Source organism: Gallinula chloropus (genome assembly GCF_964237585.1).
Source record: "Gallinula chloropus genome assembly, chromosome: 2".
NCBI lineage: Eukaryota > Metazoa > Chordata > Aves > Gruiformes > Rallidae > Gallinula > Gallinula chloropus.
In genome coordinates this window covers 26,065,824-26,091,520 of record NC_140086.1, presented here as the reverse complement: position 1 = coordinate 26,091,520, position 25,697 = coordinate 26,065,824, and the positions used below count along the sequence as shown (strand labels likewise).

Below are 25,697 nucleotides of genomic sequence, written 5' to 3'. Positions count from 1 at the left end.
TTAAGCAGTGTTACCTCACCTTAAGCAGTGTTACCACACACACTGCTGTGGACCGTAACTGTTCCCTTTAACTGCACCCAATCAGCACAGGTTTACCACTCCCCTAGGGCAGGGCAGTTGGCTCTGTGCAAACTGATCACCTCTCAATCAGCGGGACACTGTCCCAGGCAGGGGAAGGACACATGATGGGGGCCTTCTGTGGCTCAAATAAAAAAGCGACTGCATTTAGCCAGGCAGCACAAAGGTAAAAAAAAAAAAACCCCAAATAACCCATTTGAAGTACTCTCATACTTGGAAAAAGCTTAAGATAGGCTGTTAAAGTTTACAATTCTAGGCAGATGAGGTATCCAAAGCTGAGATTACAAAACACAGGAACGTTACAACTGTGCCCTATTTAAGTGAACAAAGACCCCTTTATAGCACTTTTGTAATGTCAAGAGACCAAAGTGTAAGTGAAAAATCGAGCTCAGCGAAGTCTGACAGCAGAGCTCGATTGTAAAAATTGTAAATGGCCTTCAGAAAAAGTTACCACTCCTCAACCCATCCAAAAATGTCATGAAAGGCTACTGAGAACTGGTGAATTCTCTGAAATCCCATGGAGCTCCAAGGAATGCAAACGTGTGAAAAGCTTATTTCCATCACCGAATTTAATATGAAAATAATTCAGAGGCAAATCGAGCAGTAACATCTCTTGGTCAATTCCCACTTCTCAAGGCTTTCCCTTTTTGCACTCTATGTCAGTCCAATTACAGCAACAAAACCCCACACTGTCTGTTCAAAGGGAAGGTTCAGCATGACTGTATCACGATTTGGCTGTTCATTCTATACACCTGTCCCCACACCTTCTCTTCAACTATGCCAGGCAGCAGAGAGGCAGGCGCCTAACTACCCCCAGGTTCCCTAAGGGTAAGGGGTAGTTTGTCTTTTAGCTTCAAAGCACACTGTTTGCCAATGAAGTAACTCCTGCGCTCCTAATGCACGAGCTGGAGTTGTAACTGCTAGAATGTTCTCTTATTCCTTGGAGTCCATGACAGATTTTCTAATTTTGACAGGTGTGGATTTAAGTGTCTATCTGCATTGCCAGAGATGTACAACAAAACTCACATAAATTACACTGATATTTGCATTCTTTCATAGATTACTTTCAGTCAATATTCAATCACTTGCTACTTCAACTGCTGTCAGATGGACCTCATTCATTAATAATTCAGACTGGCTTTACAAAAAAAGGGGGGGGGGGGGCTGCTAATGGTTCTAAACCTGAGAGAAAAAAACTAAAATTGCCTTACATATATATATATTTTTTAAATTTTCTTGCAGTAATAAGTCACACACAAAACACCTGTACCTTTCTTTTGGCACAATGAGTATTTTAGAAGTCCTTCAAGTCTTAACTCAAAGAGGTTCTTTACTGAGCATTGTCTACTGAAGTCCATGAAAAAAAATCAAACATTCTTTCAAAAGGAACCAAAAAAAAAATTTACAATTGTACACAGGAAGTCTTGAATGTTATTGAAATCTCGAGTCTTGTATCAAACAAAAACTCTTCTTCAGACAAAAATATTCTCTTGGTGTCCTCCAGATACGAGTAACTCTGAATTGGTCCTTTAGTGCCGCCTCTTTTCTTTGTCATCTTCACAGAAGTCCCCATGGCTGGGCTGTTCCTTTAGGTCTCATTTTTATCGTGTGAAGGAACGTACATGCCGACCTCTTCCACTGCCTCCACTAACAAACTTTCCTCTTGAGCCACCACTGCTACTACTATTAGCACTTGTCCAAGACGGTCCGATTCCTCCCCGGCCTCTGGACGCACGATCGCGAGGACTCGGTCGGTAGCCTTAAAGCAAAGAAAAGTATACTCAGTTGGAAAAAAAAAAAAAAAAAAGCCCTAGGCGTCAGTAGCTGCTGGGAAAGCGTAAGGAACAAAAACAAGATGAGACAGAAACGGGCTCTGGTTTCTCCTTTTAATTGTCACTTCTCGTTTAGGCAAGCATCTTGTGCTTGGGTTTGCTCTATAATTACCATGTAGGTACGAAGACAAGTGAACTGCAAAAATCTGAATGCGAAATTAAGGTTCTGCGAGCGAGGGTTCAATTCAGCAAGTTTTATGGGTTACAGGGCAGGTCGTACGAAAGCACGCATCTGACATAGTCTCAGTGACAACTGTTCATATATGCTTAAAACATTTGCTGAATTTCAAGGTCTCTGCAGCATCCTTGTATGGTTTCATTTGTAAAGCAAAAATGAAATTCAAGGAATTTTCTATAGTTCGATGCCCATAGGAATACCATGTACCTGCTGAACTTAATGGTCTCAATGGTGGCAGTGGACCCCTGTTAAAATTGCTTTGACCACCTCTACTGTCATTGTAGGTTCCCCTGGGCGTACTCTGTGCACTCCAGCTTGAGCCTCGAGCGCCTTCACGACGACTGTAATTTCCTAGATAGGGAGAGAAAAACCCACACGCTGTTGAGCAAGCGTCACTTCTATGAGGCTTTTTCATTTCAATCTTCACAACACTCAGGGCAGTAAACAGGATATTTACATAATTCAAACAGATAAAGCTACTCTGCATCAATGTACCCTCCATATCCTACTCAAAGTCTACAAGTCGCTGTCTTATACACAGAGGCAGGGGAATATATTTTCCTGAGATGAACTCAACCTGAAAAGAATTCACACCGTCTACTGTGTTAAGAGAGACTCCTACACTTAAGGGATAAAGTAAATATTTGCTGGTTCTACTGTGCAAGGACTTGTCCTAATTATGGGATGGACCAGAAAGGAATGCACCTTGTTTACGTATGAAAGCAGCTTAACACTACAGCTAGAATCTCCAGGTTCACTGAAAACTGCATCTTATTCTTCTCGGGACCTTTCATCCTCTTATTCAGAAGTTGCCTTTAAACCAAACCAGAGGTGTGTTGAGATGCTTGATTTTGGGAACTGACATGTCACCAACGGCAGAGAGGGCCTTTTGTTTTTCTGACTGCATCTCTGAAGCACTCCAACAGCTGCTGAAAGACAACAGCTAACTCCTTTTGTAAAAAAGAGGGAGGAGAGGCAACACAGGAACTTGCAGCCTTGTTCCAATTCCAAAGCGCTCCAGAGAATCCTTTCTAGTGTAAACAACTTCAGAACAGTGCTTCAGGAACACCGCACCCACCAGGGATGATTAACTGCTAGTAAATCGAGTTAGTATTACTGAAGCATTTGTAGCATTCATTTACTGCAGTTCTATTACTGGAAACAACATACCTTTTGAAGCAGGTGGTGTAAAGAACCTGTTCTGACTGTGAAAAGCTCCTCGTCCCCCACGATTCCCTGAGAATCCACCACGTGAAGAAATCTTCTGAGACACTTTTGGTGGCCTTTTGGCTGGTGGTATCCCATCTGGAGCAACCACTTCTTTGCTCTCTGCAGCAACAAAATCATCCACGTGCATGGAGGGTGGCCTGCTTGTGTTCTGTTTCCTCTGACGGAAGATATCGTGTGGTCGAATTCCTTGTCCAAATCCTCCCCTGCCTCTTCCTCTTGGTGGTGGCACAATATGAGCTCTCTTTGCAGGCTCTATGTACTCAGATTTTCCACTGTTGTGACAAACCATGATGTATTTAGTTAATACAACAATACTGAAGGTCAGGCATTCTCCATGCTGGAGATGCAATTTTAAAGGTACGTGACAATTTGAGAACATACAAGTCAGTGCTGAACACGCTGTTTACTCATTAAACTCATCTTACCTTGAAGTTATGAAGGTCTCATGCTTGTGTTTGCCAAGTTTGAACCCTTTGGTGGTTTTTGTGCGGCCAGGGGATGATGGTTCTGACAAAAACGACCTCTCCAATTCAGCTTGCAAGTCAAAGTCGCTGCAGCCCTTCTCGGACAGTTCAATTAAGTCAACTTTCACCTGCAATGACAGTGACGAGCTTTACCCCAACGATCGGCACTGTCACCTCTGAAGAAGAAAACACGCCACACCAGGACAGATGAGATTCAGAAAGGGTCCTACCACCAGAGCAAAGAAGCTCCACCCTCTCCCTTTTAACACAGCAGTGTGGCTCAAAACAAGCATCAGCACAGCTGTGGCAGAACAGTCTTAATAGCTCTGAATCTCACAGTCAGGGGGACAGCTTTCCAAGTGTGAACACCCGTCCTGTCACTACTACAGTGAGGCACTCTTTTACTTAAGCTGCGGGCCTCTAAGTTTACTAATTCTGCTTTTGCCCAGAAATCAACGGGTTTGGTTTTGCTTGAAATTAAACCACAAGTATCTCTGCATGTAAAATAAAGAGTAAAACTAAAAAAGAATGAAGGTAATGAAGTCAAGAGAAACTAGGGAGGAGTTAAGACACTGCTGATTGCTTTGTTTTAAAAAAAGAATGTTACTGTATATTTTCCAAAAATTACATTTAAACCTCAGATCGCAAAAATTAGGTTTCAAATACTGTAAAAATCTTTTGTGTAAGTAGTTTCATTTATTACTGACATTTTTTCCACTTTTACTGTATCAGAGCAAAGATTTTTGGGTTTCTTTTAAAAAAAGCATAGCTATCAGGCTCTTTGGGTATTACTGTGATGACAGAAGACAGGCAAGGAAAACAGATCATGCTACATGTAACACAAACTGCTGAAAAGCCCCAGCAGCCACACAAGAACAGGTTAGGACTGACACAACCGTTCCTCTAGAGATGACTTCCACATTAGTGCACTGCAAAAGGTGCCAGTTTTGTGGCTGCTTCTGAGTGAACCTGCAAGCATTCAACAACAACCTTTATCAAATGCCAGCCCCTATATCTGGTGAACCGTTTGGCCATGTAAATTTCTGATGCCACTGGCTCAGGTTAACCCTCATTTTTAAGTCCGCTTCACTTCTATTAATGAATTCTTTTACCATATCCAGATCAGTGTCTATTTCTTCAGCCTGAAAGGGTGAGAACCACATGGACTTCAGCTGGTCATCCATCACGTCTGCCAACACATACGTAGTCCTGCAACAAAACAACGCCAAACACCTATTTGGTCATGAACAACAACCGACTGCAAGCCTACGCAGCACTGCAGAACCTGGGGGGCATGTTGCTGCCTTACCCTAAATACTTGCATGAAATGAAACACACTGGGACTAGTAGGTAGTAGTGACAACAGTGCTGTTCAGATCCTGCTGTACTACACCCACCCACAAATTACCATGTTTCCTTGTGTACATCACAGGCAGTCAGCTCCCACACATTGACATTTTACCTGTTGTTAAACAAATTTTGGAGAGAGTCTGGTGCAGAAAGAATAGGCTCTACATCTTGGTCACTCAGTGGACAAGAATCACCCGCTGACTCCAACATCTGTCTCACTCCAACAATATTGTCCAGTAAGGATTCAAGGCCATCATCTTCCTTAGAACGATCCTAAGTCAACACAGCAGAGAAGGAAACATGCTTTTGTTAATTAAAAAAAAAAAGGGGGGGGGGGCACTACACAATACAATCTGTCCATCCACAAAAAGTGAAACTAAGACACCTGAGTACACAAACAGCAGCAGAGCTCTCCTCAGTGCACTATAAAACGAAACATGTCACCACATGCACATTCTAGTCCTTGTTTCCAGCTGATGCAATAACCTCCACAACATAGTCCCAAAGAAAGCATCACCCAGGTTTCAGTTAACGAGCTCTCTGCTAGAGCATTCCAGCACCCTAAGTGCCTGCTCTTTCTCCTTCAGCACAGTTGTGGCTTTTAATCTTTTAGTGGATGTAGGCAGCCAGGGAAAGAATGGGAAGGAGTTGTCTAATCCTGCTGGTTTAATCCAGCAGGCAGCTCACTGCACTCCCCACAGCGGGATGTGGGACAGAACCTAAAAGAAAGACGGTGAAACTTGTGGAAATACACAGTAATAGGAAAGAAAAGGAAGATGATGATAATAATAGTAATAATCACCATCACCTCCAAAACAAGTGATGCACAGCACAACTGTTCAACACCCAAAGGTGATGCTCAGCTAGTTCCTGAGACATGACGTCTCATGGCCCACCCCCCAGTTAAATACTGAGCATGGTGTCATCTGGTATGGAGTATCTCAGTAAGGTCTCTTGATTTCCTGACCATGTTCCTTCCTGGATAGCTCAGCACAGATTCTGCCTCAGTGGTAGTGACCATGTGCTGTTGTTCCAGGTTCAACCTAACATCCACAATACACCTGGCCTGTTTCAGCCCAGCCAACACCAAGGCATGAGATTATCCTGTTCTCACTACAGAACTGCATTTTTCCTAAGAAACCACACAAACTCCATGCTAAATCAACTCTAAAAAGTTTAGAGGCTTTGTCCTTTGCCACATTAATCACACCCCCAGCTCACTATCATCTACAAATTCACCAAAGATATATCCATTATGCAGGTCCTTGATGAAAACATCTAGCAATATCAGACCCACTACTGACTCCCGGTTTCTCACTTGTTACTGGTGCCCAGTAACATCAAGCCACTGCTAAGCAGCGGTTTCTGTTGCTTATTACATTAACCATCTGCTTCACCACTACCCAGCACTCTCTTTGTAAGCATTCACTGCCTTTCATCACACAATTAACTGCCTATGGTTTTACAGTGCACAAATACTTCCACGGCACAAGGGGATCCCAAACCTCCTTGAAACTTCTTAGCATTACCACAATACAAACCCTAACGTCAGAACCCATCCTGCACCAGAACAGGTGATCGTGGGCATCCATTTTAAAACCATGGCAACAGCTCATACCAGTTCCACAAGGAATGCCCCAGAAGGTGCGCTCCTCTTAGCAAGGAGGGATAGTCTACATAGTTATAAAACCACGTTCAGATACAAGACTGCAACATCAACTTGGTTATTTAAATTCTTTTACCATAACATGTTTCTCCAAATCAAGCAGTAGGTTTTCTGGGGTTTCTTCTTTGTTTTGCAGCAGATGTTTTAACTCCGCAGTAGTCAGACCCAGCGTTCTGCCTGGATGAGAACCATCTGCTTCCATAAGGCTTCCGTCATCTCCACAGCAGCCCTGAAATATGTGACAAGTGGGAAACAGGTACACACAAATATTTGTTACACTTCTGGACTGCAAAATTTCCCATAGAATTAAAATGTACATCACAGCAGATCTAGCAAAACTAGAGACATCTTTTGATTTAAACGATATTACACAAAATATTTGAATGAAGTACACTCCAATGGGCAAGTTTAACTGCTACATCAAGATGAGTGAACCCCTTCCTCTATAAGCTGAGTTTGTACCACAGAATTAGCAAGTATTTTACATTTCCTTTAGATTCCTTCCTATTCTCCATATCAAGACAGCAGCTGTCTTAACAGGATGCCAATCTAAAACCCAGACACACCATGCTGCTATTTGCTTAGGGAGTCAGTATGAATCAATATGCCATTCTTCCTACTGAAAAATCCTTTTATTTACTAAAGATAGATTCTGCCCAGCTTTCAGAGATTTCATTAAAAACTGAAGATGGTCCTAACAGTACTGGCAGAAAAGCCTTACACAGCAATCTGAAGAGCCAACTGCTCTCAGAAATAACCATTTCTGAACGCGTCTCACAGTGCAGATTTCAGAGAGGCAGCTGAGTCTGCCCAAGGGCCCAACGCATCTTCACTCACCAGCGTATCAGTGTTCAGAACCTGTCGCATGAAATCCAGAAAAGAAGAGGCCAGTTCGCCCGTGTCTTTGCTAAAACTAGTGATTACTCGCTTCAGTACAGTGTACAGAGCGCTGCTGTGCTTCCTCAGAGAGCTGTTTTCAGAATGGAGAGAGAGAAAATGCTTTATTAGTGCACACACTGTGACCGCTCCACTGCAGCTTTTGTAAAGAAACAACATATATGCAGAAGAAATTTGGGAAACTTTACAATTATCAAGTTGAATTTTGATTAGGAAGCTGAGGCTTCATTTTCTCTGTGCTAGATTGCTGTTCTCACCAGTGCTGTCTGCAGATACTTCAGACCACACACCTTCAGCTATACATACCATAGCAATACCTCTAAAACCTGCAAGAAATTACTTTTTTATCTCTGGCAGAAAAGGGGTAGGAGTACAGCAACACCTGCTTGCACAAGGGCCTTATGTATAAAGCAGGTTCACACTTGCTGTCACAGTTTCACATCACCATGATGCCTAACTGCCAAAACAAACTAGAAAGGCAATCACCCAGCAAAGAAATACCAAGGCTGTGCACTGAAGCTGACAGCTAGACATATAGGATCACTGAAACAACAGCATCTTTAACCTCCTTATTTTTCATTTACAGGTTGTCTAGCTTCTTGCAGCTTGAGCAGCACAGTTCTGCAGCACAGCTCAGAAGAGTGTTTTGAACCACCTTTTACTGACAAGGCTCCAGGTACCACCTTTTTCTCTGTGAACCTCACAATTTTCTTGCCTCCTTGCACTTCACCTTTAGTGGACAGAAACAGTGTCAAAACACCACACTACTGCACGTATATATTCTGTTTAAAAGGCAGTGAAGTCAACAAAAGTAATTTCAAAAAAAATTTGCATCCTCATTTCAAAAGCCTTAGCTGCCTAGAGGTTACAACACTTAAGGGAAATTCAGACTGAATCACCTCAAAATAGAGGGGATGACAGAGAGCTCTCCAATGTCCCAGGAGAGAGTTCTAGCTACTCGAAACGGAAGAACATGAACACTATAGCTCATTGTCCAGCCTGGAGGAAATGGAGTGTAAAAACATTTATTTCAATGTTTTGTTTGTTTTTTGAAAGAAAATGTTCTTGTGTGCACACCACAGACATTACTCAGAGATAAAAGTCTCAAGTGAAAGAAGACTGAATAAAAACACTAAAGCCCCAAAGAGAAATGCAAGTTCAGATGCTTTATCCTCAACGTTTCCTACCAGATGAATAGGAAGTGATTTCATGTCGCAGAAGTTTTTTAATGAATGTAAGTTTTCAGTGGTATCTTAAAATACCATACCTCTTTAAGTGATAGAAGCCATAGTCATGCTCTGTAAGAAACATCATTGTTCGGATACATGTCAGCAGACAATTGTAACTGCTCTCAGAATTAGTTAATGTTTCCATCAGAGAGTCACAAATTAAGGGCATCAGGTCTTTGTTCGGTAAGGAGTTGGAGAGCTGCTCTGATTCAGACACGGAACCTTCTGATGAACTTGGTAAAATGAGTGCAATATCCTATAAAAAAATAGATGGTTATACACATAGTTAAAAAATGCATTCTGTATACCAGCAATAAGCATAAACCATACATTAAGTGAGCAGCACTAGGCTCTCTCACTACTCCTTTACCATCTTACTCCGGAATGTAAGTTATTACTAACCAGAAAAATACTGACCCAGAGTATCATTTTTAACGTGGTTCTGATAAGGGTTACAAACTATTATTGATTTTTAAAAGTATGAAAGATTCAAAGGGTGAAATGTGGTAGCAGAGCCCCACCCAGAAGCCCAACAAACACTAGATAATATGCATACAGTTTCTTGCCCAGGTAAAGCAAACTGCCCCTCAATCTCAGAACTGTCATCAAAATACAAGGAGCAGCTGAGGTCACTTGGCTGTTCAGCTTAGAGAAGAGAAGCCTGAGGGGTGACCTCATCGAAGTCTACACCCTCCTCAAAGAGCACAGTGCAAGTGCCGATCTCCACTCTCTTAACCAGCAACGGGACACGAGAAAACAGAACAAAGCTGAATCAGGGGAAGTTCAGGTTGGACATTAGGAAAAGGTTCTTCACTGAGAGGGTGGCTGGTCACTGGCGCAACGTCCCCAGGGAAGCGGTCACTGCACCAACCCTGTCAGAGTTCCAGGAGTGACTGGGCAACAATCCTAGTCACACAGTTTAGTTTCAGGTAGTACTGCAAGGAGCAAGCAGTTGGACTTGATGATCCTTTCCAACTTGACATATTCTATAATTCTGTGGTTCTACAATCATTAAGAGGCTGCAGACACCACCCAGGAAGTTTAAGATCTCCTGACCCCTACACATTTTATGTAAAATAAACCAAGATACTTAGGGATATGGTTTAGCATAGGATGGGAATGGTTGGACTCCATGATCTTCAAAGGTCTCTTCCAACCTTGTTATTCTGTGATTCTGTGAAGATTGACTTTCACAGTGAATTGGCACAGGCAAAGAGCTCTTGTTTATATGCAAATGGACAATTCATCTTCACTGACCAGAAATGCCCAAAGGTCTTTTGTGTGAGCACATACATGCATGTAACTAGTAAGGCAAATGATGACATGAAAATGTATACATGCAACTGATGAGAAGCTACCAGGGCTGGTCTGTGACTCAGTCTTCAGATATCATTTCTTACACTGCTCTAGTAACTTACACTTAGTTCTAATGGTGGTGTTTTATGGTAGCATCATGCAGTATGTATCTTTATCTTTTAAATACAATTTTAAGAGGTTTCCACTAGACAACTAAGAGACACATATTTATTCAACTAGGAAATGGTTGAATAGTGACAACTCAAGTATTGCCAGTGGCCCACAGGAAGAAATGGAAATCCTCTCTCAGCTGAAGTGACAATCTTTGTGCCATTCAGCTTTTGGTCTCTAATGACCTACCAGAACAGTGTACATAATGCAAGAGAAGTATCATAAAATGAAAGGATTACAAACTCAAGAGCAACAAGAAAGCAGGTCTGCCAAAGCAGCCAACCATACACATCTTTTCTTCTACTATTTTAACAACGTCAATACTTTTTTTACTTTTGGAAAAAAGCAGGCACCAAAGAAATTAACTTATTTGTCCCCTAAAATTACCTATACACACTATGAACTGAATATAGAAAATACCTGATCACAGAGGGACTGCAAAAGGGAAGTTACGTATTCAGCACACTGTTGATGAGTGACATTGTCTCCAGCCGATCGCATCAAAGTCAGGAGCTCCTGGAAAACCTCTGCATACTTCTCATCACCTTTAGTGTTTCCATTGATAAGATGCAAAATGGCCAATTTACAAGCTTTATGTGAAGCCAGGGTATCTAATAGAGCAAGCAGTCGAGTGGTCTGTCCTGTGTACTGTTTCTCTTTTTCCTCTGCATTGCTGAAAAGAAATCAATGGACTTTGAGAAAGCTGTTTTCAAGTGATCTAAAGAACTATAAAAACAACCATTACAGGAGTCATTAATTCTGCACTTTTAAAAAAACTATTTTACACGTGTAAACTTACCGTTTCATTAACTTTTTGGAAACTGCTCAACTTTCACTAAGTGACTTCTAGCTGTACCATAAGTTAGCTCATCTACTATGCATTTAACACAGTGTAGGCTATTAATTGTACACAGATAAACATGCTTTTATGCAAACCCTATCTAATTCTACGTGCATAATTATATTTTTAAATAAACGATACTCATTGTTTCAAACCCACCAAAATTTGTAATATTCAATTTCCTCCAGCTTACACAGACCTATATATTTTTCTACAAGTCTGCAGATTCCAGTATAGCAAATGTTGCTGGCCTACTTTTCTTTATTATATCAGACAGGTAAGCACTTCACAGATGAGATAAAGCTTATTAAGGAAAGCCTGAAGAAAATCTTCCAAAAACACCATACATATACAATGTGAACGTCTACAGTAAAACTTTAAAGTAGGAGATGGTTCCGTGGCAACTTTAAGCATTATCAGGACACAGTATGTAGAACTGTAGTGAGAATCCATTCAGTTCATCATGGACAAATAACACTTCTGGAAGTATTTTCCTCCTGGTAATTTTATTGCACGGAACAAAGATGAATTTAATAGTTCATGAAAGAAATCTTAGCAAGAGAAATCAAAGATACCTTTGTAGGTCTTCTACAATCAGATCCAGTACAGTCCTCATGATAAGAAGAGCAGTAGGTGAAGCCAAGTCACACAACTGAACACAGATCCGTCTCAGCATATGCTGAACAGGCTGGCAGGATGAACCGGAGAAAGAGCGAACTATCTCTTGTATGAGCTTGGCCTGAACATGAAGATGCATGCTCCACAGCTTCCTGGTGTTGAGGGCCACTGATATATCATGTGGCTCAATTACCTGCAGGAACAGAAGGACAAAAGCTTTTTCCACTCAACTTTTATCATAAAACATGAATTATATCACAAGGTATAAACAGAGACTAGTACTGTCTTCATCAAAGACAGGGAACGCCATTTCCCTATCACTGAAAGGCAGAGCATGATTCCAGCAAATTGTGTATTCCTTTGGGAACAGTGGCTGTCACACACCTTTTCTGCTTTGTTAAAGGTCCCAAATTCAAGATCCATGCCAAAAGAAAGGACAGCCTTAATATACAGAGTTTGGTATTCAGGGTTAAATTCAAAGGTTTCAGAGCCAATCATTTAAGTTACAAAATGGAAGTTTAGATAATTTCACAAGGGACAAAAAACCACCATGATTGCTAATTTAAGAAGATATGTCAAATAACAGATCTGTTTCTGATAAAAAAGATGCATCTTCAAAGAATCTATGTGAACATAAATACTTTACAGAAACTTTAATTCATCCTTTCACATGCCTGTTTTTTCCACAACTACAAAAATGGTCTAAGGGTTATACATCATTAAAACTCTTCAAAAAACTAAACAAATTTAAACTATACCTGAGTCGTCTGCATGGGCAGTGGGAGAGGCAACAATTCTGAAAGCAGTATGAGTCCAGAAAAAAAGCCTTCAGGTATTCTCAAAATTGAAGAGAGAACTTCCTTCAGCATTAAAGACCAAGTATTGTTTGCCAAAGTTTCTTCAGAAATGGTAAGTTTTTCATTAACACCTTGTGTAAAAGTCAGTAAGATATCAACAATGTCATTCTGAATTTTCTGCTCATCACTGTCTAAGCGGCCTGAGAGAGGGATGGAGCACAGGAGCATGTGTAAAGAAACAAGCGCTGAGGGAACGCGCATGTCTTTGAACTCAAAAGATCCACCCCTCAGGAGCTCCGTTAGCATTGTTTTCAGGAGAGTGAGTGTACAGCGGGCCATAGAAATTGTTGTAACCCTGTGCAGTGTGGTGCCCATGTTGACATGGAGTCGCCAAGGCTGAATAAGTATGCTGTTCAACTTCTGTAACACCCGGATGAAGGTGTCCATGCCCTCAGAAGAAAAGAGCTGGATAACTGCAAGATTCCATTTAAGGTCTTTCTGTTGACCTGTATGGAAAAGAAACAATGTTTCTATATGTCTACTTTCTCCTGGGCAAACACAGTTACAGTTTAGATATATTTAAGTAGAAGACTCAGAAAACGTAAGATGTGTACATGAAGCTATACAGATACACCAGCCGTACCATCTACGAGAGGCGGTGGACATGCGACATGGCAAAGAACACGAAGTGCAGTAGGAAGCCCAACTCCATCGGGGGTCATCAAACTGTCAACGTTCTTTTTGGGAGAAAGAAAGAAAAAAAAAAAAGTATTACAAGGAAGGACTTTACAGCATGTGCATCACTAGGTTATTATTCAAATTATTCCACAAAATTCAAGTTTTTTTTATTCTACCTTTTGGAAAGTCACAAATACAGCAGAAGCAAAGACAGCAGGATCAATGTTTGTACTGTGGTCTTAGGAGAAGCTATAAGATTTAAATAGTTGGATCTTTGTATCATGTAGTTATCTTGGGGTTTGTTTCAATAAATGTAACCAAATTCAAGAACTGGCCTAGATCATAAGCTTTAATAAAAGCATTTCTTTTGAATAATAGTATATACTTTTAAGTATCACATGTTAGAACATACTTAAGGTAAAATATCAAAAGGTCTGAGCTTATAGACCACAACTAAAAGATAGTATTTATCTGTGTTTTACTAACCTGTTTAATATATTCAATCAGATTTGGAATACAATTTATTTCAAATCTAAGATTTTTCAAAGGTTCAAGCCACTTGCTAAGCTCTGGGGGAAAAAAAAACAAAATTACTTAAGTAACTTGTCAGTGCACTTATAAACACAAAACTTTTTTCAATAAAAATGTATTTAATTTTCACAACAGGTACAAAGGCCAAGCATCAAATCTGATAGAGATACACTGCAGCTGTAGCCAGCTGAAAAGCATCAACACAAGTAAGAATTCAGTCCAGGCAACATACCTCACATACAGAGAAAAAAATTGGGCTCAAGTCAATCTGAACACTCAAATATTTTCCATCTTATTGTCCGTATTACTCAAAGTTAAACTTATTTATAAAAGACACAAAGGGTCCCACTGTCAGCTAAAGGAAAAAGCCATCAAGGGCAAGGATCAAAGCACAATCCCCTTAACATACATAACAGTCACTACAAATTTAATACAAAACACCTATTAAAGGCCCAAATGGAGCCAATCTCTGCACCAGTAACAGAGACTCACTCTCTCTTAGCCCAGAATAACCTGACAGTGACAATGTTTTGGGACAAGAGATTTAAAGTTTTAAATTGTTTCTATTGTTCCTGAAAAATGTGAAGGTTCAAAGCTAAACTAGATCTCAATTGACTATTCTCAAACTGGCTTCATGATTTGGTTTAATAAACTAGCCCCACTTCCCATGAAACTGCATGATGATCAGATGAGGAGCAAAGAAATAAAAAGCATGGTAGAGGAGAGAATTGGAATTAAAATTAAACTTTGAAGAATTCATTTCTTTCAGTGCATTTAAGTTTTGAAAGAGATGTATGTCTACACAAGTCAGCTAAGTAGTGCACAGCACAACTCTGGACATCAGAGTTTCAATGTTCAGATGTCACAATAATGCCCCACGGGCTTCTTCCACATGACATGGGAAGTCAACATGAGCCAAAGAACACACCAAGACACAGTTTGGAGGTCAAAAGATTTAGTAACAGGGCAGTGTGGCAGATGGCCTACGTACCAGAAAATAGATACAGGATTATCTATTAGTACAGAAAAACTTTATAATGGTACATCAATAAAGGGAACCATGAAAATAAGAGTCAGCTCACTGTCTAGTTAGTCCAATTTTACTAAAATTTGCTCTCCTATTTTCAACACAGAAATAATCTCAAACTTCCTGTAATTATCCAAAATTCATGGTAGTTAATGAGACTTGAAAAATAATTTAACTATAAAGAATTTCCTATTTAACTTTCATTAACAGAAAAAAAAATATTACACATCTTCTCAGTGACTCAACTAATCAGATGCAGCTGGAGAAGGAATGTTCATTATATACATTATCCAAACCAGATGATCATGAAGCACCAATTACCCACATATAAAAGGTTTCTTCTATACATTCAAACAATTCAGTTGATAATGACACATACTGTACCTTGCAATTTGGTGTTATTTTCATCTGCTTTACAAAGCTTCAGCAAAGGCGCTGAGTGCTGTTCCAGCATTTGGACATCACTGGAAGATTGAACCACCAGCAAAACAAGGATGCAGGCATAATTATAAGCAACTGACTTCTTAGACTTTGAATCTCTGAAACAACAACAAAGATTTTCTTTTGATCTCAGCTATTACAACTGTTATATTTTCATTCTTTGACCTCTAAAACATCAACCTACAGAACTTTGACCTTCACCAAGGATTGCCCCTTATAATTATCAATTAAAAATCACAGATTTTCTCCTATGCTTTTTGAAAAGTGAAAGCTTTCTTTCACATTGACTTTCAATTTATTTCAAAATCTATAAAGGATGAGAGCAAGTCAAGCAGCACACAAATCTTATCCCATAACTTCGTCTGGTTTTAGAAATCTTGTTTTAAAACCATTGCTACCTAAAATAATAAAACTGCTTGTCCAGAGAAAATGATGACTGTTTTTAACACTTACAAAAAGATAGTGATTAAGATATTCCAACCCCAGGGAACAGTGCACTGTCCAGTTTCACTCATCAAGCCTTTTGCTTGTTTCACAGTCAGGTCTCATGCTTGACTGAAAACTGCCTACTTACTATTTTTTTCATTCAGCCAAAAGTCTGACCTGTATTACACCACCTTTGTGGATTACCTACACAGATCCTGGGTATTAAGTATTTAATTACCAATGATAGGCCTGATTTTCTATTACATTCTTCTACTTAAGTTGCTTTGTTTTTTAACAAAAACATCATTATCTAAAAGAAAAAAGAATATTTTCGATTTCCCAGATTAGTTAGAAGACAGATACTTTTACAATGTAAAAACCTAAAGCATACAAATAAGAGCATAAATTACCCTAAAGCTTCTTTGGAATAGTACTCCATTAAAGTAATAAGACTTTGGAGGTTTTTCTCCAGGCTGAATACATGAGCAACAGCAGATCTTCCCACAGGGTTAAAGGTGATCAAATAAAGGTTGTGAAGCGTTCCCAGCAGATCTGAATGGTCAGTCTCCTCATTGGCTGTGCACCGCTGGAAGTGGCAGAATAATTCTGAAATGCACTGTAACGTCTGTGTGGAATGCAGGAGCCACAGGGCAAAAGTATCCTCGTTGGCACCATCTGACTGGAGACCCTCCTCTTGATCCGGATCAGAAAACTGGCAAAGTGCTCTAATCAACAAGTTTGTAGCTTCGTACTCGGAAATGAAGAACAGAAGACCCTTCTGGGACTGCGCCAGGAAGCGCAAGATATCTCGTATAGCCTGCAGCACACCTGGATGGGCACCCGTCACGGGAATGGACAGCAGCAAAGTAATGCATTCCAAGAAGAGGTGACTATGAAGGTATCTGGGAAACAAAAACAAACAGGAAAATAATCAGTAATATTACAATCATCTGTCAACACTGCACAGTAACGTCACATGAAATTACACGCCTCCTAGCTTCAGTACTTATTGCTCTTATAACTAATTATGAAATAGCACAAAAATTTAATCGTGTGAAGCATAACTGCTATAACATTTACAGGAAATAAATCCCTAAAGTTCTGATCTCCAAAATAACAAAAAAAAAGGTTACTTATCTACAAACAAAATACTTCCTATTTTATTAAATTGGCTGTTTCTGAATCATCATCAATGCCATGTTAAACAATTTGCACGTGCTAAGAAATCAATCATTATAGCCTATGTATGATGTGATTTGAAGACTCTGCGTGTATGTACATGCAGAGCCTACTAACAAGGAAACCTGTTAGCATTTAGAGAAATACTTTCTGAACAGAAACGTGCTAACAGAGAAATAACACATGGGATCCTGAATGGCTGAAGGCAGGCAGGCCTCAGCTCCTCTGCCCCTGCTGTTAAACAGTGAGCTACACTGACACAACTGCATGACTTGTAGCCTTGTATCCTGCCAGCTCAGCATACAGACAGAGGGATTCCAGGCCTCTTTTACTCATATGCACAGGTGTTTTCGACGATAACAAAGGGAAAACACTGCAGATCTACTGCAGTTTTCAAACATGGACTTGCACAGCATCACACTCGTTCAGCACCTAGCACAATTGGCCTGGACCTGTGAATGCGACTGAAGTGCTAGCACAGCATCAGCAATAAGGTTAACTTCCTGTTACATGCAACAACAGAGTAACAGGTACATTAACTATCACACTCTCTCATACTTTATAAGCACAATCCAGCATCCGCCAATAAAGAGTGAAATATCTAGTAAAGTGTCAGTCAACGAGGTCATCCCTAAAAAACGTCAGTATCAAGCTGGAGGAAAAACACTCTAGAGAAGTGAACTTGCAGTTGCCATACCTGAACAAAACAGGGTAAGGGTCATCCCTTTCTGGAGGGCCTGTAATGCGTGCCATAGTTGGGAAAGATTTCACAGGTGGTTGAATCATTGTGTGAGGAGCAGTTTCCATCAAATGGAAGATTTCTTCGAGGAGACTAACAAGCTTTTCCATCTCTCCTTCACTTACATTAAAAGATTCCAAAAGATGGTCCATGTCCATAGGAGTCTCCACATCATTCTCATATTCCTGGTTAGTTCTTTCAAGTCCTGCCAGGTCCTGGTCCTGTTCTGGCTCCGTGTGATTAGAAAGAGAGGGAGTGTTCTCTGCTAACTGATCAACCACCTTTTTAATATCTGAGAGAATCTCATAGAAGTGACATTTCTGGAGAATTGCGGAACCAGCAGTAACTACTCTCACAGTTTGATCTAACAGTATGAGTTCCAGGAGTTTCTGATAACCACTTTTCTCATGTACATCTGCGCCACCCCTCAGGAACATTTCCATTCCCTCAGTCATACTAATAACACTATCCAAAGCTTTAAAAGCATTAAGTTTAAGGGAGGACGATACATGATCTGCAAACAAGAGGTCAAATAACACATTAATAACTCCTGCCTGCAAGAGTGCTGTTATTCCTTGAGTCCCACATTCTCCGAGTGATGACACCAGTTTTGTCCCAGCTTTGAGCTGTCGGACATTCAAAGCAATGGGTTGTTTCTGAGCTACCTGAAGGTTTAAAGCTTGCAGGGTCCAGTCTACTAGCTTGGTAATATAATCTTGCTTTGTGTCTTTCACCTGCAGGTAGCTCAATCCTTTTGTTATTAAACTCGGAATTTCCTCTAATGCAGTGACCCACTTCGCACCCCTTTCCTCTTGATATAATTCCAAGAGTTCAGTTAATTTAACTGAGGCTTCCACTGCCCCCGAATTTTCTTTTTCTGGGTCTTGGTCCTTTATTTTACCAACTTCATTTTCAAATACAGTCTTGTAAGGGCAGCTGAAGTATAAAAGAGGTCCAAGCTCCCTTTCAAAAGGTTCATATGTCACAGGAGGTACAGATGCCAAATCCTCAGGAGTATATTCAATATCAAAGCTTGGATACTTGAATGTTTCCCGTTCCAGATCAGCAATTCCATCTTCATCACTTGAAATCTGCTCATATCCATCATCTCCTAAAAAGAAGGGACTCAGTTATGAAATGAAATTAATTATGGACAAACAAGTTCATTACTGCAAATAAGGCAAATAAGGCAGGCAACAGTGCAATGTCAAAAGGGAAAAGATCCAGTTCTCTCTGCACTTAGTTATCATAATGATACTGCCATTGACATTTCAGAAAACCAATCTTATTTTCCTTAATTTATTTACAAACTCACCTTCACCTTCTTCTTCCTCTTCACCCTCATCTTCATCTTCATCTTCCTCGTCCTCTTCCTCTTCCTCATCAGCAATACTCTCTACTGTATGACCATCATCATCATCGTCGTCGTCATCATCCTCCTCAACATCCACATCATCATCATCATCTCCTTCTTCTGGTTGATCTTCCTCCACTTCTCCATCATCAGAGTACTGGCTTTCCTGATGGATGGATGTTCGATCAGGAGAAATAGGCTCAAAGTAATCCTCCCGATGATCCACATCATCTTCTTTTTCCCCAACCACTAAAAATAGAGAGGTTAAGAAATGAGGACTTCTGGGATGTACAACAACGCTCAACAATATGGTTTAGAATTTTTCATTAAGCATAATGGAGACACAAAAAAAGCATCCCAAAAGAAAATGTTTCGGTGATTTGACTGAACACAAACAACAATCACTTAGTTCATCAAGTGACATAAATAAACATGTAGAGTCCTTGGCACTTTTAACCCATATGGAGACCAGAGAACTCAGCAGGTGCTGCAGAGGGATGGAGGAGAAGGGCAATGAATACCAGTCAGCAGAGCATTTATACAAAATGAGCAGCATGTTCAAGCAGAGTATTGGTCAACAACTGATATTCTCAATTCTACCAACTTCTAAATTGACACAATTTAACATAGCCAAGACATTTTCTTTCAAATCCCTTTCCAAAAACTGAACCTGTCCAGCAGGAGTAACAGCAGACAGGAAACTTCACACCAGACAGGAACACAGAACTTCTGCTTCTGCTAAGCAGTGACGGGCAGCAGATAAAACACAGTCTGCTCTCATTCTACCTGATACTGGCATAGGTTCATCCTCATCATCATCAGGAGGAGGAGGGCCTGGAGGTGTCCTTGGTCCCCTTGGCTGTGGTCTTGGAGGGCTGCCATTGAACTGGTCTTCTTTCTCTCCATCAGCTGTATTTATTGTGAAAATGAGAGTTTGCATTTAATGGAATCACAGGAATAAAGTGGGAAATTTCAGTTTTTCAGTGCTACTTTTAACTAGAGAACACCATTTCACAGCTGTTATTCAATCTGTATTCTCTGCAGCATGCAAGGCAGTTTTCTGAAGCCACTCTTGATGTAAACAACACAATAAGCAAGCTTATTAACACAACTGATTTGTTTTTAATGTAATACTGGCTTAAAATTAACATGGGGCATTGCCATTTCTGGCTTTCACACTAGCAATATTGTAACTCTACCAATAATATAGGAGTTACTTTTTAAAAAGAATTTAAAGTTTACATTTTAATCAAGTTTTTTTACAGTTCACAACTGGTTTTTACTACACTGAGTATTCAAAATTTCCAGCCCAACAGTTGTACCTTGAAGAGACCGGTTCTAGTTTTAAATCTAAAAACCAAAACTGAAGCAGAAACTTGATCATGGATTCTATTTGTGGCCATTCTAACACCAATACAAAGCAGACACTCTTCTATAATGTACTTTACATACAAGTCACAATAAGTGACATAAGTTAATTATGGCTGTGAAATAATTTTGTTATAATTTTAATACTAATCATTTTGTTGATATTTCAATCATCTAAATTTTAATGAGTTCACACAAATTAAACTGCATTTTTAACCATCCCAAGTAATTAGCAACAGATTAAGTAACCCATTCTCAAAAAAAAACTCACTAGTCAAGAATCTACTTAAAACCACTAAATAAGTGTTTTATATAAATATATAAACATATAAATATATATATCTAGAAGAATATATATCTAATAGAAAATACAAAACTGAAGGACAAACACATAAAGCAAGAAAAATACAGCCACTGAAATCTAAAACGTAAAAGAATTTGAGGGTTTTTTTCAGATGAAATACTATAATGTTGACTTAAAAAAACCCCAAACAAAACCAAACCTGTGCCTTCTCACAAGGCTTACCGTGTTTTGGGTTTCTTTTCAAGCCAGGCTGCTGCTGGGGAGGTGGTGGTGGAGGTGGTGGTGGAGGAGGTGACTCTCTCTCATGACTTATTACCCTGTCAACTGAGCCATATATTGCCAAAGTCAGACAGTTGTACCAGCCTCTTAGAACCAATCCATCTGTGTTCACCTGTTTTATTAAAAATGAAAAAAAAAGAATAAAAAACTTAAAAACAACACAAGACAACTTCAGAAAATTTGTTTTCTTTAGTAGTTATTAGTAAATATACTGATACAGTAACAGTATCTGCATGAAAGGAAAACTGAACATTAAAGTATTTCTTCCCCCCACATTTTGAAAACTGAGACAACTGTAAATACATCAATCATCACAATAAAGAATCTTTCCCTAAAAGCATTACATTCCTCGCAATACATTTCCTAATCTACTACAGCCTATCAATAATAAAGAAAAAATCACCATAGCCACACGAACACTGATTTGAATGAAATAAACAGAACTGAAAATTATTTTCTTAGCTGTGGCCTGCAGCTGCAACATCCTGATTTATCTTTGCTTTTAAGCAGTGGATAGTTCTCTTGGTAGTCTCCATAGGAAATGTCAAGCAATCAAAATTGCTACAACTCATACCATTATAGATGCAAGCTTAAAGTAACGAGTATCTGAATTACAGGCAGATTTTAGAACAAGATCTTAAACTGCAAAAGCTTCACACAGTGCTAACGTACCACATGCAAACATAATTATACCTAAATGACAGACATGTAGGTTTATATCATATTGCATTACCTTTGCATTGGGTCTGAAAATAATTGAAGTGTTTTCATCATACTCAAGGCTGTTAAATAAAATACACAAAGTTATTTTTCCATTAATATAAAGCATGCTTACAAAAATGAAACACAATAGTACTAAATATAGAAGCCAATAATAAACCCCTGAACAAACACATACTATTAAACTAGAGTGCATCATCACTTATTCCTACAAAATATTAATATATATGGGCTCTATAAATTTAAAAATAACAGTATTTTTTCTTCTTTTACTCATGAATCTCTGTCTTCCCACACAGACTGGAGGAAAAGGGCAAGAATACAAACTAGCACAAACCAGACTAAACATGAAAATCATAGGAGATACAGACTTTACACTGTGCATTTTGTGCACTGAAAAACTCTCAGGAAGGAAAAGGTAGGTAATGAAGTCGTGAAGTAGTCTTGAAAGTACTTACCTCCCCAGCCTATCAAAAACAGGGGCACTTGGTTTGCTGACGTTGTTGAAAAACAAGTCTAGTTGAAAACTATGTGGGGATGTCTCTCTGGAAACAGAGCAAAAGTAAAAATTAAATCTGTCGAGCTCCTTACCAGTGTAAGTAGGACTAACAGGGGGAGAAAAACCCTTACATGATATGTTTAAATAATTCCCAAACATAATTATGAGCTAACAGTCACGTAAAAGCATTTTACCTTTTTATATCAGAGGTTCTATTGAGATATACAAGTTCAAGATAAAAAAACAGGAAGGTGTTACTGAGTCAAACAGATGGTCTCTTTCACTTACCCATAAGCCCTATTGTCAGGCAAACTGGTGTGAGCCCGTACTCCTGGAGGAATGACACGCACTTCGTTTATGTAAACCACACATGGAAAACGAACCACATCTATATTGGTACTTTGCTACAAAACAAGGAATAAAGGAAGTCTAATAAATGCAAAATGCAAGCAAGGCAATGTACTCTTTATTAACAAAATCAAGGTCACAATTCTAATAATTACAAAATGCACCTCTGTAAAATATTAAACAGTATGGTTTAATTTTAAACAACAGCAAATGTTGTATTTCAAATGTAGTATTAGAAATTGTAATGCTAATAAAAATCTGGTTTACTAGACCTGTACAAAAATTCCACAGGATGCCTATTTCTACTATTGTGCAACAACATCTGGAAACCTTTTGCAAATAACTTTTCTGTTTCCCACTCAGAAATAACAAATACAACATTCTTACGCTGTCACTCACAAAAGATGCTTGAGCAAACTAGGAAGTAACCATAAAAATCACAGTGACTTCCCATGTAGCAGCCAGCAAACAATTAACGCTGAAAGTCTCCTCTCACCACACCGGGTCTTATTATATTTATATAGCAAATCTGTCATGTATACATTTACAAAATAGCACACATGTATCAACTATATGTCCAACTGTAAGCAGATAAAGGCTTTCTTAAACAGACACTCCAAATCACAATAATTTCTCACTGAAAGTTTCCATTTAACAAACTGAATTAGCAGATTGATGGAAGAAAAAAAGAAAAACCTCACATTAACCTAAGTATCTACCAACCTGACTGAAAAAACAAATACAAACCAAATTATCTGCAGTCAAAAGTTATATAACTTTCATTAAGATCAGAAAATAAACAAATTACCAGCATAAGGCAAGAAAGTACCAAGATTTTTAAGAAATCAAATAAACAAAGTGTTTTGGGTTTGCGTGGCAAGGTTTGGGGCGGGGGGGTGGGGAGGGGAGTGCTGCAGGGGTGGCTTCTGCAGGAAGCTGCTAGAAGCTTCCCCTAATCAAACAGAGCCAATTCCAGATGGCTCAAGGACAGACCTGCCGCTGACCAAGGCCAAGCCAACCAGGACGGTGGTAGCATCTCTGGGATAGCATAGTTAAGAGTGGGAAAAAAACCCAAGTGGCAGGTTTTTGTGGCCAGAGAAAGGAGTGAGAAGGTATAAGAAACTCTGCAAACATACAGTTCAGTGAGGAAGAAGGGGGAGTGCTTCCCATGGGGGCTTCAGTTCTTCACTAACTGCCCCAGCATGGCATCTATGAGGTACAGACCTTTAGGAACTAACGGCATTTAAAACTAACATTTAAGTGTGTGGTTTTGGGTACATACAACTGTCATCTAATAAGAAATCTGTGCATATATCTTTTAGCTCACAAATACAGCACGTTGCCCTAAGGACTGCTGTGTTACAAGCAGGATGGTAGAACAAAAGGAACCTTGCTATGACAGAGAGCATGACTTTGTTGGATGGACTTGGCAGTGCTACGTTAATTGTTGGACTTGAAGATCTTAAAGGTGTTTTCCAACCCCGGCAATTTTATGATTAACAGTATGATTAACAGGAACATGGTGACTACAGCCTGAGAGACCTCTTTTGCTGTTCTCTTAAAACAGGTCTGTGTGTCAGATGGGAGACTCCGATTTCTGGAGGAAGGGGTGCTGCTGTGGAAGCGCTGCTGCGGAGGAAGCTGCGTCCCCAGCAGCAGTGCCCAAAAATAGACAAATTCCTGTCCAAATGGTATGAGATTACACCCCGACAGCCACACAGCAAGATCATGATGGCGAGCGAATCCAACCCACTTTTCTTCCAAAACATTGAAAGAAAGTGCCCAAATAACTATATCAACACATGTTAAACTGCAAAGCCAAGCCAAATAAATAATTTTGCTTAGTAATCAGCAGCACTTTTTGAGAACTGCAAGTTCCAAGGCAAAACTCATGACTCATTTAGCTGAAGAATTAGTACAACATGAAGGCTTTTCTCCAACATGTAACACTACTTTTCTTCTTTAATAAAAATTCAATGATTCAGGTTTGGAAAATGTCACTGGTAAGACAGAAAGTGTGAGAAACCATTACACAAAACAAAAAAAAAATTCATAGTGTCTTGGAGGGGCACAGGAGTGGCTAGTGTTTTCTACACAGGCGAACAGCAGTGGCTAGTGTTCCTTGCCCAATACTGTCTTAAAAAGCAGAATTAAAAAGACATGTGGGTGTCCATGATCCTGGCAGCTAGAAAGGACCACAAAATAAATTCCAGTTCACTTTTAATTGCAGCATCAACTTAGAATACTTTTTTTTCTTAATGTCTATGAACACAGTTCAGATATTCCATGATTCTACAACATCTTTCTCGTGTTATACGCTACTTTTCATTTCCCTACCACCCCCCACCCCTCAATGGTTCCCTTTTTCCGCCCTGAACAGCACAACAGGCTGAGCCCTGGGCAAACCTGCTGCGACACAAATGGCTTCAGGAATACTCAAGATCCCAACAGCCTCAAAGTGGAATATTTGCCCTACCTCCACTGCTAAAGCAAGCTTGAAATAACCGTTTTGTTCATGATGCAGGTGTGCTGCATAAATCTACAAGAATATCTCACACCCACACAATAACCCCTTCCTCCTCACTAGCTATTAAAAAGCAGTAGGTACCTCACAAGGGGCTGAGTGCAGCCCTCTCTCCGACTTCCTCACTTATACACTTCTCACACCAATTTTACCTACTTTGTTTCCCGACAGCTTCTCCCCCCTGCTACCTCTAAATCTTCACTCTTTTCTTACTGCCGTACCACTCCCCTCACTCAGCCCCTACCAGCAGCTACCAGAACAGCGAGGAGAGGCTGGCCGCACCGCGAGGCCGGGCGCCACGTCTCGAACAAGGCTTCGGGGACAAGGCGGGGAAGGAGTGCAGATCCCCCCCCTCAGCGGGCACCTAGCCACGGCCTGCTCCCTCCTGGCTCAGCCATCTGCTGAAGCAGGGCCGCCGCCGAGGCCTACCCCGACCCTGAGCGCCCCAACGGCGCTCCGTGCTCCGCCGCGGGCCTGCAGGAGCCCACCGGCGCCGGCGAAAGGGCCCCGACAGTAGCTGGGAAGAAAGAAGATGAGGCAAGCGGCGACCCCAGCGCCCCACCGCGTTACCTCCGCGCTCTGATGCTTGAACGTGTCTAAAAACAGCAGCTCGGTTGCAGCTTCCACCGCCAT

The 25,697-nt window shown here is 40.1% G+C and overlaps 1 protein-coding gene across 1 annotated transcript; it reads right to left on the bottom strand.

Moving 5' to 3' along the window:
- Window positions 1–1,608: 1,608 nt before the first annotated feature.
- VIRMA (vir like m6A methyltransferase associated) lies at window positions 1,609–25,697 on the bottom strand (the record flags this gene model as incomplete). The annotated part of the gene is made up of 24 exons (XM_084260277.1): window positions 1,609–1,837; window positions 2,296–2,439; window positions 3,259–3,590; window positions 3,744–3,910; window positions 4,895–4,991; window positions 5,245–5,405; window positions 6,875–7,027; window positions 7,636–7,768; window positions 8,963–9,180; window positions 10,812–11,064; window positions 11,808–12,043; window positions 12,609–13,153; window positions 13,291–13,384; window positions 13,812–13,894; window positions 15,268–15,422; window positions 16,161–16,652; window positions 17,627–18,779; window positions 18,984–19,271; window positions 19,809–19,931; window positions 20,917–21,085; window positions 21,707–21,755; window positions 22,152–22,238; window positions 22,481–22,596; window positions 25,635–25,697. The coding sequence occupies 24 exons, from the start codon at window positions 25,695–25,697 to the stop codon at window positions 1,680–1,682; spliced, it is 5,469 nt and encodes a 1,822-aa protein (XP_084116403.1). The 3' UTR covers window positions 1,609–1,679.